A 12532-nucleotide genomic window follows, 5' to 3' on the forward strand; every position below is an offset into this window, starting at 1 on the left:
AGTATAAAAAAGTATGAGTATTCACTCTTAAAGTATTCGCCTACAGAACAGTACAGAAGAAATCTGCTCCTTTTGCAACAAACACAAATATGCTATTTTTTGTTATTTAGTATTATTGTATCCTGCTAGTAATCCCAATTTTTAGAAATCTAACTGTAATCTGATTAGGTCTTATTTTAATGTTACTGTAAGGGAATACAGTTACTATTATTTTGAATCCTGATTACGTAATCCTATTGCAATTAATCAGTTACTCCCCAAGCCTGGAGACCAGCAGTGATGAGAGGACTTTTCTCATTTTACAAATATTTATCGTGTCAGGTTGAGAGTGTGTGTGGGCTGTGTCTGGAGGCTGAAACCCTTCCTCTCTCTGATCAGACCCTCTGTGGGTGTGTTCAGGTGGCTCTCAGCGCCCCCCAGCCTCGCTCCACTGGATCGCCCCCCCGCTCAGATCCCCTGTCACTCACTGCCGGCGGCTTGTGGACATGTTTACTAAACACAAGCAGCTGGGACTCCACCGCATCTGGGCCCGTTCTGGGAGGGAGGGATGAGTTTACAGTGGGTCTGCTGCTGTTTGTAATGGGCAAGTGAAAGGAATGTCAGGATAGACAGAGATGAAGCTGTTGATGATGTGAGTCTTTGGATGCAGAGAGGTCGGCGGGTTTATGTGACATCGGAGGACTCACCTGCCCTTTGAAAGCTGCAGTTTGTGTCAACAAAGCCAAACAGTGGCAATGGGATATCAGAAAGCGAGAGGCTCTTATGGGCATTAGCAACTTGACATTGAATGACAGAAACTTAACAAGTCCTCGGTTCAGGCACTTCAAAAGGAAATAGATATATATTTCAGCAGACTAGGATTCTGTCACAGTAAAACCTTCTCTAAGATGTCCTCGCGCAGCAGCCCTGTCCTCACACAGTGATTATCTAAATCAAAGGGGATTAACAACTCTTGAGTAATTTCACATTCGCTCTGTGGAGGAGCTGATAAAGTGTTCATTCACCCTTGTCAGTCTTAACGTCTATATGAGCTCAGCACACTGAGGGGTTACGCAGGAAGCTGCTTTCTTACTTCTTGTCTGGTCCATTTCTTTATCCTCCCTCGGAGGACTTGTCATGGTCTGACAGGCAGTCTGAGCCCGTGGCCGCCCTCATTCCTCAGCCATCTTAACCATAGCCACCTTTTCTTTAGCATGGGAATGAAGATGACAGAGATTCCAGTGGGCTGAGCCCTGTGTGGCTTAAAGCAGAATGGCTTTAGGTTTTAAATAACTTCAAATAATGTATGAGCTTAGGAACAATATTTCATGGGTATTAGGAAGCCGTTTCCAATTGAGAAACTCAATTTAATCACTGGTGGCTGATACATTAATCAAGGTCCTTCTCAGGGAGGGAGACTAGCGGCTCTGCAGCAATTGGTTGATAAATGGTCGCTTTCTAAGCAAAGTTACTCTCTACTTCTCAAATGTGAGGGTTTGCTGTTTTTCTCAGTTCTGTTTCGTTATAAATACCCACTCTCTATGTTGTATACGAGACCTTTGCTGGAATTTCACACTATTTTCTTACTTCCTATGCAGTGAATCAAAGGATAATTAAATGAAATAACATATACATTGGTAATTAGTCAGTTTAAGTTTTACACGTTTTAAGACATCAAAAAGACACCACCATAAACCATGAATCGATTGAGCAGGAACATAACTTACACACATGTACTGATAATAACAGTAAACCCTAAAACAGTGCCCGATTACAGATTGTAGAGTGCATGTGAACATCCATAATGTGTCTCAGCTCAGCTCCACATGAGGGTACATTAATGATCAGGCTGTATGAAGTCATAGTGTGATAAACGTGAATCCTTGCTGAGAGGAATTCCCTTTGTACCTCCAGCCTGAAACACTTAAAGATGTGCGCACCCGTTACACACAGAGACACACTTAGAGCTCGCAGGTGTGCAGACCTGAAACAGACAAAGACAAATGGGAGTTTTCCTCGTTCCTCTGAGGCGGCTGCGAGAGTCTCTGACCTGCTTTGATCCCCTTCACTGTCCCGTGCACATGGAAAACACAAGGCAGCTTTAAAACTGATCACACACCAGCCTTAATATCCTCTATTAACTACATTTCATATTTATTTGTTCTCACATTGGCTACTGTTTTTTCATTTAGAAGCTGCAGATTATGACTTGAGGAATGTCTTATCCCTCTTTTGTCTTCATTGATTTTCTTGTGCTCTCCATTTCTCTCGTTGTTGCACCACATTGATCTGATGCCTCCTCTGTATCCCCTGAGACCAACAGGGCTTCATAAGATAAGATAAGATTTGGGATTTTCTTTCGTCACAGCAGCATGTTAAAACAAGGCATTGCACATAATGTGAAAATGAAAAGAGTAGGAAATAAACAAACGTAAAATATAAACATCTCAACATAAAAAATAAAGCAGGACTAAAAAGTCAACTATAGGCCAAATGACAGCTAATAAAATGTCAAATTAAAGGAGAGGATAATTGTCTTTCCTCTCATTTCCCTGTTCCCATCGGAAGCATCCTTACGTGACCTTTAGATAAAGTAACCTTTGTCTCCTCTCCTCCTCTCTCCTCCTCCCCTCTCCTCTCCTCTCCTCTTCTCCTCTCCTCTCCTCTGTCTGGCCTTTTGCCACATCTGTCTTTTGTCCTTTGTCCTCCTCAAGGTTTTTTTTTCCCACAGACAGAAATCTAGAGAAATTCCTTTTGATTTCCATCCCTGCTGCATTTCAAACATATCTCCGAGTGTTGTTCCTCCCACAGTACTTGAATGAAAAAGGGAGTTACTGGGAAATGTTTCAACGAACAGCGTTCCATCATCAACAATCTTCTCAGTTCACACGGATAAACTCCCCACATTGCTGCAGAAAGTGCATAACCTCAGTAGTAATGACAATGCATACTGCTTACAAGGCCAAATGATGGCAACTCAGATGTAGCGTTATACTTTCTAGTAGATATAAGTTTGTGGCTTTTCTGTCAGCATTCACATTTACTTAGGGTTCAGCACATTTGTATTCCCCTCAAATGTTCCTACTGTCTTGGCGTCTGTATGTCAGGGGACAGATGGGACGAAGCTGTGATTTTTCCGTCCCTTAAAGATTGTGGATTTCTTTCATAACGGTTGGCTGTGGCTGTGTGCGACTGTGAGAGGTTTCTGATGATTTATTTAGCTTTGGCCCGGCGTTCAGAGTCTGCCATGTGTGCTTAGAGACCTGATACTCTCTGAGGGCCTGCTTGGTGCTTTTGCCAGTGAAACAGCATGGTGCTGGTGGGTTTCACACTTCATAACACAAGAACACCTCCACTAAGAGGAAGGTGTTGACTATGAAACATTGAAGAGGGAAAGACATCAAGCACCTGTGTATGAACAAAGCCAGACAAAATGTAATGAAACAAAAAGAGGGATTTGCTGTAGGGCATGTACTGTAACACATTTAAATATGTACTCTTTGACATCACAGAGATAATGATGTTACCTGTATCCAGCTAATACAGTTATCTTTAGGCATCTCCATCCTCTCCGCTGCCTTGCACTCATTATATATTGTGTAAATCAGTTATGTAGGAAATGCAGGTATTCGTTTTCAAGCCACTTGGGAGATTGTTAACTCTGTTTTGCCAACTTCTTTTGTTATTTCATCCACTAAAGTAGCAGCTGTTGGCATTTCCTCTCTAGTAATTGCATAAATGCAATCCAAAGAGAAAGGGGAGACTATAAACCCCCCCCCCCCCCCCCCCACTTCCCTCCTCGTACCCCCTGGTGACAATATTAGCTGTTCCCAGGTGAAGCCTCTTCCCAGCCTGGGAAACTCAGATGTTTATCTGTCCTGGAGGATAAATTGTGGGGAGGGGTTGGGCTTACCCCCCCCCCCCTCCCGTTACTCCCTGCTCTACCTGACCACAGCTCCTTCAATGTCTGACATTTTTCACCGATGATTATAACAACTTTTTCTGGACACAGGAAAGCAATCATAGGGTAATCATACAGATCCGTTTTCATTTTTGTATTCTTAAGACTGACGGATACACTTAGTAAAATACATTGAAGATGAGGCTGTATTTAAATAACTTATAGTAGATTATTCCCTACCGTCTTTACGAGAGAAGCTTAAGATTTACTCAACACTGTTTCTTACTATCTTTGCTTTTAAAAGTCCATATAACATTTAAAACAAATAAGTTGATCTGGTGAACTTTTTTTCAAATTGGCATTATTCTCAAGGCCAAACGATTATTACATGTACGGAGAAACCTGAAGTTTAATCAAAACTCCAGACAGAACTAAAGCAGAGGGTCTCATCAAAGGAAATACCTGCAGCAGTGTTCAGACATTTCTCAGAGGTGCTCCTGCTCGTGGGCTCAGGTCTGTGTGTGCGGCCACCACAACATGTGGGGATTGTTAATGGGAGCTGGTTCAGGGCTGCTTCGCATCCTCCGCCCTCGGCAGTTTCCTTTAGTGTAAACCGTCCCTCACACACACAAACATATGGTCTCACATATTGACAAACAGACTTTGGTGGGAACACACTCCCACACTTGCAAACATGTTGGCAGCAGAACACACAAAGTGTAGTTTTGTGCCGAGAGCCACACAGTCTCCTTTGTGGTTTCTACATAGAGCCCCCTTTATACACATCTATTGATTGTGTAAACACAGGCTATAATAGTTGTTGTCCTCGTTTCTCCTCCAGCTGTAGCCATGTGAAGGTAATCTGGGTATTTGTTAATTAAATAATAGTAACATATCAAACAGCCTCAGTGTGTTTTCCATACATTAAGCAGAGAAATCCCCTTTGGTGTTTTGTTGAAATGATAAGTAGGGGGATGAAACTGGCCTCTCAAGATAAACTTCTCTCGATGGACCGCAGGAACAAAGATCTGCTCCTCTTACAGGGAGGTTTCTGTGAGGAATAAACCAAACCGGTTAGCTCTCAAATAAATCAACGTTAATTATAAAAACATGATTTGGCTCTTCTAGTCTAACGATGGCATTGAGTGCTTTAATGTTCGAAAGCATATCATTTTTCTCCTGGAAGCCTATGAAATAACTTGGAGGTGCACTTGACTCAGCCTGCTCTACGTAATCAAATCCTCCTCAATATCAGATCTTATCTTCTGACCTTGATATCATCTTTGTACCGCCTAATACCCGGGTTTCTTAAGAGCCGGAGTGAATCCTGATACACGGTTTTCCAAAGACTCTTTTTAAACGGAGCGGATTTATGGCCAAGAATGAACCTGTGTGAAAGACTTTAATCTCCGTATGGGACCTCGTCTTGCTCGTTATTTCATCCTACTTTACCTCCTCTGAGAGCATAATGCAAACGGATGTCATTGATAGGAGAGAGACATTAAAAGAGTAAATATGCACTCCTGCAAATGTTGTTACTGTGTGGGGTAAGAGAGGAGCGAATCTCATCCCTCGGGAAAGACAATATACTGAATGTGCCGGCATGGCTTATTGTCTTTTGTGAGCATGCTATAGTGTGTGCGCACTTGTTTGAAGGTGTTTTTACTATATAAACCATTCTTTCTTGAGTTTTTCTTACAATAACAGCTGTTTGATGATGTCATTCACTCTTTCTTGTCCTCCCTTCAGGAACTGGTGTCCTCACACGGTCACTAAGACAGTGACCTGCCAGGTGCAGAATGGGACCGTGCTGCAGCGGGTGTACCAGACGTGCCGCTGGCCGCAGGGATGTACAGGAGGAAGGTGAGAAGACTGCCCTAAAGAAGAACTCACTTTACAATGCTTAGAACAACTCATGGGGAAGTGCAGTTTGGACATTGTTAAGATTTTAACTATTGAGGAGTTCAGAAGCAGAAAAACGTTTTTGTTTTTGAAGATCATGTTATATTTCGTCTGTGAAACCCAGAAGCTTATTTGAGCTTCTTGTTCAAGTTGTGTTTTTTAGCCCATACTTAGGCAGCAAGTTGGAAAACCCTTTGCGCAGATTTGCTAGGTCGGAGATATAAGGATTTTGTACCTTCACGTTCAACTACTTCCTGTAATATTTCAAACTAATCTGCTGTCAAGAGATGCTGTAATCGACTATTGTCTTGCTTAACGCATCGCATTTCTTGTTCATACTCTATAACAAAAGTGAACTTGTGTTTTGCCAGGTCAAAGCTTTTTAATGTGAAGCTGCAGCAGCAGGAGATTGGTTTGCAGTTAGGGTTAGGGTTAGGCTAGGGTTAGCAGTAATTTAATACAGCATTTTATCCAGAAATAACATCACAAAAACCTCATACTCCTAATATTCCTAGTATTAGTAATATGTGAATATTGCAACAAATGTATTAGTGGGATATAAGCTCAATTTAATGTCTGTTATTTGCTCTTAGAGTGGTACAAACAGTAGTAGATAGTGACTAACAGTCATTATTTAAATGAAATACTTTTGAGTATTTATTTTTAAAGATCATGGTTTTACAGTTGTTTCTCTTCTGAACCACTTTAAAAAATGACACACAGCAAAACTAGCTTGTTTAGGATATGTTATTGTTGTGATGGGGTAATAATGTTTGAGCTCTACGATAAAAAAAAAAACTGCTGGTTTTCTTCACACTCTTCTGACAGTGAGTGATTCATATGTCACTCAGGAGGAAATCTATTGTTAGAAATGCCAATGTCTCAACAATAGATCAGAATGCAACGCAGCTGCACCACATGTTATATTCTGGGTACACCATGTTACAATGTGGTACACCTGTTCCTCAGGGTAGAACAAAGGCATTATGGGAAATATAGGAAATCAAAAATGTAGCGATATGGAGATACTAAAGTCTAAAAGACTAAAGTGCACCAGTTATACATGAAAAAAACATACATTTTTATTTGAACACAAAGTTACCAGATCACACACCCGAGTTTACACACAGACAACTACTGTAACCTGTGTTTGTGTGTGATTGCTTTTTATTTCGTGTGTGTATTTCAGCTACAGGACCGTGGTCAGACCTTCCTATAAAGTGGTGTATCGCACTGTGACCTCTCTGGAGTGGAAATGCTGTCCAGGATTCAGCGGCGCCGCCTGTGTAGAAGGTAAGTGGAGACAGAAGGACTCGTGCACACGTTATTTAAACAGCAGCAGAAAATAATGAACAGCAGTCGGGGCCCTTGGGAGTGGGCCAACATCACATTATTATTGCGTCTGTGTTTCCTCTTACTATCATTCTTCATCTCTTCAAGCTTACCCATATTTCACCATGTGCATCCTTCTCTTGTGCATTGCTGCCTTATAGCAGTGATTTCCATTAGGCTTACATAATGCAACTTCTGTCATCTAAATAAGAAATAAGATCCTTTAGGTGCTCCAGGGTGAGGCCTCCACTTTATTAATCAGTTTAAATGTGTTCATTGTTCTTCGAGGTGGACTTTGTGTGTGTGTGGTTTTGAGTTTTAAGGTCCAGCTGGAACCAAGTCGTCATGCTCTTAAAGTGCCAATCTAGCACTGCTGTTTTCATTTTTCAACTACAGTAGCTGCCTGCCACACACACACACACACACACACACACACACACACACACACACACACACACACACACACACACACACACACACACACACACACACACACACACACACACACACACACACACACACACACACACACCAGTGTAGAGTGCCTTCCCCTGGCACTGGCCCCCGTGTCGCTGCAGTCTGGGGAGTAGGGTGGAGGGACCCAGGTTGTGACTGGATGTAACATAAATCGTCAGTCTTTGCCTCACAAAGGACAATAAATGTTTACAGTGGTTAGAGTGGTCGCTTTTCTGTGGTGCTGAAGGCGGGGGCTGTTTTTTCTTCTTTTACGCCACCACTCCCAGGTTGTAACTACTGTAAGAGCAACTCTCAGCCCTGCACTTCAGAACTGGCTGAATGTCCTGCTTGTTTTAGATCTCTCCCACTTTCAAAGTCAAAGAACACACTGAGAGTCAGACAGCCCAGACTTTACTTAACAAAAGCAGAGGAACACACAGTCAAACAGGGAGGAAATTATCCAATTAAGTTGTTGCTACAGGAGATTCCCCTCCGGTTGTCATGGCGGTAGGGGGCTGTCGAGCCAGCGGGGGTGCTGGGATTAGCCACTTATCTGAGCGTCGTTCCGGGTGGCTCAGATCACAGGCAGCGCTGAGTGGAAGTGACAGGTCCCATTCACGGGGCCTTTACTCTCCGGCACCGTGGATGCTCACCAGGGCCATGGGCGCTTTGTTCTGCTCCTGCCGCGTGAGCAGAACCTCTTGCCAGCGCAGAACCTGATACTCCACTGCTGTCTGCCTCATTTGCCGCTTTAAGGAGAAATAATAGCTTGCCACACGGGCAAAACTTGAGAACGGATTGAGCTTAAATCTGTTGCCATAGTATTGCCAAGTGAAGTTAAAGCTGCACTCGTAGTTCAGTGAGGGCAAGTTTCAAATCCAGGCTCTTAATACCTGTTTACGGCTGCCTCTGCAAATCTCTACGCATTTCTTTGTGTATTTCAAGACGGCTTTGAGAACTTGTTTGACCTTGATTGAGGCTGAATTAAAAAGGCTCAGTACAAAAAGAAGCTGTGCAAAAAGATCATTAGACTTCCTTTTGGAAATCTAATGTCTAGGCCAGACATTCAAAACAAAGTGCTTTTGATCTCATAAATCCCATAAATAACGAACACCGGATACATATATCTTTAAAGATCATTTGGATTGCCAGTGTTGTTTGTATAGCTGTGCTCCCATCATCCCTTTCCTTCTGATTGTCTGTTTTTCACAGACTGTGGAAAATGTGTACGATCCGCTCATTTACTCGCGATGCCGTGCTTTTAATTCCAACCGTCTCTCAATAGGCCAACCCAAAAGCCCCTGGCCACGTCTGACTCCCAAGGCCCTTCTGCATTACAGCAGATATCAACAATGTCCATGCCGGCAGGACTCTGGGGCTGCTCTACGGTGCGAGAGGGGGAAATACATGCGTTTAAGCCAATGATATGGCCATATTTTCAATTGAGATGAGAGAGTTGTTTTCTCTTGTGTCCCTCTGTTCTCACCCTTCCACCTGCCAGCCGATAGGTCAACATTATGTAAGTCCAGTCTGAAGTAAAGATAACGTGTCTTTGTTTAAGTTATCGTTTTTTATGTGTTTCCAAAGAGGCAGGCTGAAGAGATAAATAAAAGAACTCTATGGGAAGAAATCACGCCATGCTGTCATACAGAGGACTGTGAGGCTTTTTGACCTATCACGCTCATACTAAAGGCTCCAAAAGCAAAACATTACATCACACTCAGGCTGATAAACAAACTCACTCCGTCAGAGTCCGAGCGGAGTAAGATAACACTGCATCATCAGGGAGGCACCTTTCACATGCGCTCTCCATTTCTTATTTACTCACCCCAACCTTAGGACTTGGCTTGAATTCCAGGCCAATGCTGTAATTACTAGGTCCTAATTGTTTTCTATGAGTTTGGGGAGATATTGTCTTACTTGTGGATCTGGAACACAATGGTCTTTATCTTTGATTGAGCCTGAGAAGGAAAAAAAAAGTTAAGTATTTGCAGATGGAGGCACTTTCATAGCTTGCCAGGAGCAGGGATTTTAATGTATGCCTGGTTGGCTTTGGCATTCCAAGTAAGTAGATGCTTGTTTTCAAATGGGATATCCCAACTCGTGCTTCATCAAACCCAAATATCTAAATTACACCTCATTTAGCAGCAATTTCGTGATATCAGAATATCAAATGTTACCCACAAAGCATCATTATTCAATTAGAGCTGTCTCTCAAAGGCTCTGATACAGATTGCTAAAACATACAGTGCAGCAGTGAAAGATGATTGCACGCTAAGCAGTCGTGGAAAACTGTGAAATTGATAGGTATTCTGGACTTTTGCCCTCTTCCTTTTTGATAGAGACAACAGTTGATATCCGCGCGTTGATTTATGACAGAACAAAACTTAAAAGAAATATGGCAGCAGCTTATCACAGGAGGGGGCCGGCATGCAGGAAAACATATGGGGGGAACGTAGACTTGAATTAGCATGGCTGTCAAAGCTCTGCCGCGGGGGGGAGGGGGGGGGTCCCCATCAAGCCGTATCTTACAGCCAAGCGGAGGCTGCGGTTTTTTGGGTCGCAATTACGGTATGGCTGGGAGGCGCGCTGTCTGTAATAAGCCGTAGAAATGTAATCTGTGTTTTCACAGCTCAGCGCGGCTTATCACAGGCCTGCACGCTAAACCCCGCGCTTTAAACATCAGCCGGCTGCAGCTTGCCATTAGCAAAAGGAAGAGTGGTAGTGCGTGGACGACGGTATATGCGTCTGTCTGACTGCCAGAGCGAATGTGTGGGTGGGAGAGCGAGGTGTGGAGGATTTGTACAGTGAGGGATGCAGCTGTTTGGCGTGATTAGCTGCTTTAATGGCAGCAGGCTTTAGTAGCTGTGAGTGGGGCGACCCCAGCCCGAGGTCAGAGTGGGAGCGAGCTGAACGAGAGCAGGTGACCCCCACTCCCACTCCTCTCAGACCACACAGTGAAGCAAAACAAGGAGGCACCTTTTCATTTAGCCTTCTCTCTCTGTCACATTCCTGGATTCCCCTGTGTTTGCTTTAGCAGGTGTTCAATATTTATTGATTTATGAGTTTATTCCATTCAAGTGTTATAAAACAAAACATGTACATTTTAAGCAGTTTACAGCCTATGATGGAAAGGAGCAGGGAGAAGAAAGTCTTATTTAACCTGTCCCTTACTAAAAAAAATGGATGGTCTGTCAATCACAGCTGCTTACAAATACTTACAGTAACATGAAACCCAATCAAAAGTCAACACAACAATCTACTATCAGCGAAACATGTTACCTAACATCTTCATACTGTCTTAATATTCTTTCCTTATACATTTTCTTGAACCTAAAGATGTTCATACAGCCCTTTAAATCATTTGGTAAAGAATTCCTCAGTTTAACACCAACTACAGAGACACACAAACTGATGTTACTGAAATTAATTCACAAAAAACACATTTGATGAAAGATATCAGCTGATTATTTAAGCCCCTTATTACAAGAAATCCACAATGAAACATAAATGGCGTACATTCAGCAGGCAGGCTGTAGCAGAAGAGGCCACAGCAGCTGATGATCATGGTTATGTAAATGGGCAGCGCAGCACAAGTGAACAGTCTAAATTGAAAGCAGCTGAAGTTCAACAAACAGGGCTGAGGGCCCCAGATGAGATTAGACATGGGAGAGTCCAACTCTTTCAGCCCAGGGGAACTGTGATTATAGTCATTAATTAACAAACAACAACACTGAAGACACAGAACAGCCAACGTAAAACAAACCAAACAGCAGAGGCCTGTTTTCTCCTCTCCTCCTGTCTGTCTTTCCCACCATACATTTGTCTTCTTATGCATGTGTGTGCTGGTATGTCTATTAGGTTTGTGAAACATGTTTGAATTGCATATTAATAATTATGATAATAACATTTTGAAGTGTACCATACAAACCGCAGACAGAGCCGCTTGTGGAATAATAATGATAGGGATATAGGAATTATAATTATTACTCCCTATGCTTTTAAGGTTTATGTTTGACCAATGAAGTCGGGCCAAATGCAAAAGACAGGCATAATTATGGTAGAATAAAACTTCCTGACCAGATACATTCATTTGATTTATTATGGTATACATTGTATGTATTTGATATCCTGTCTATACATGGAAAATAGATAACTTATGGCAGAGGATTTTTTTTTTTAGATGCAACCTTTGAAGAGTTAAGTTGTATCAGGGTCTGGACTGGAAATGCTTCTTCTGCTTACTGATTTATTTATTATTCCCCTAGACTTTCCCCAGGAGTGCATTGAAAACTGTTTTTCCTCCAGTCTGAAAGACATAAAGTGGGCCGAGTCAGCAGTGAAAAAAAACAAAAACTTTTAGGGATGAAAATAGACATGCACACGCACACGCCATGGCAGCTGGAGTATTCTTCTGTCCCCAATAAAGTTGAGGCATTTCCCCCCCTTACCCTGAAGTCTAAGTGGTCTGGTGAGCTACCGGAGTGACACAAACAGAGATGCTCTTTACAGCATGACGGATCACGCAGTCGGAAGCAGAGAGAGAAGTCAAAATGCTCTCTTCCTGGTCAAGATAAAGCCAAATGAACTGCTAAGAGACCATTCATACAGTATATTTGAAAAAAAACAACTTTAAAATCCTACCCTTTTTAAGTCTGCGCACGTCTAGAGGTGTGGGCTCTACCTTGTTCTTGTCTCTGATCCACTTACGGATGCCATTAGAGCTGCATTAACCCTGTCTGCTCTCTGCCTTTCAGCATATCACTATTCTTCATCTTGCAGGTGTACTGTAGAGTGGTACGCAATAACACGGCTGATGTCTTTATGTGGGCTCTGACAAAGTGATGAAGTTTGTCCGTCAGACAGAGACAAGGAGACATTTGATGTTGTGTGTACGCACTTGGTCCTGTTGCTTACATACAGCTGAGATGAGTTCGATGGACCCAATAGTAGCCTGCAAAG

At 42.6% G+C, this 12532-nt stretch overlaps 1 protein-coding gene across 3 annotated transcripts in view; it reads left to right on the plus strand.

The window, feature by feature from the left end:
* Nucleotides 1–12532, plus strand: part of emid1 (EMI domain containing 1) — a 55177-nt gene that overhangs the window by 2099 nt on the left and 40546 nt on the right. For all 3 annotated transcript variants that reach the window (XM_034148544.1, XM_034148546.1, XM_034148545.1), the window contains 2 exons: nucleotides 5630–5743; nucleotides 6972–7075. In XM_034148544.1, the coding sequence (XP_034004435.1) occupies nucleotides 5630–5743; nucleotides 6972–7075 (218 nt within the window). The remainder of the gene's footprint in view (nucleotides 1–5629; nucleotides 5744–6971; nucleotides 7076–12532) is intronic.

Source organism: Trematomus bernacchii, unplaced genomic scaffold, assembly GCF_902827165.1.
Source record: "Trematomus bernacchii unplaced genomic scaffold, fTreBer1.1, whole genome shotgun sequence".
NCBI classification, from domain to species: domain Eukaryota; kingdom Metazoa; phylum Chordata; class Actinopteri; order Perciformes; family Nototheniidae; genus Trematomus; species Trematomus bernacchii.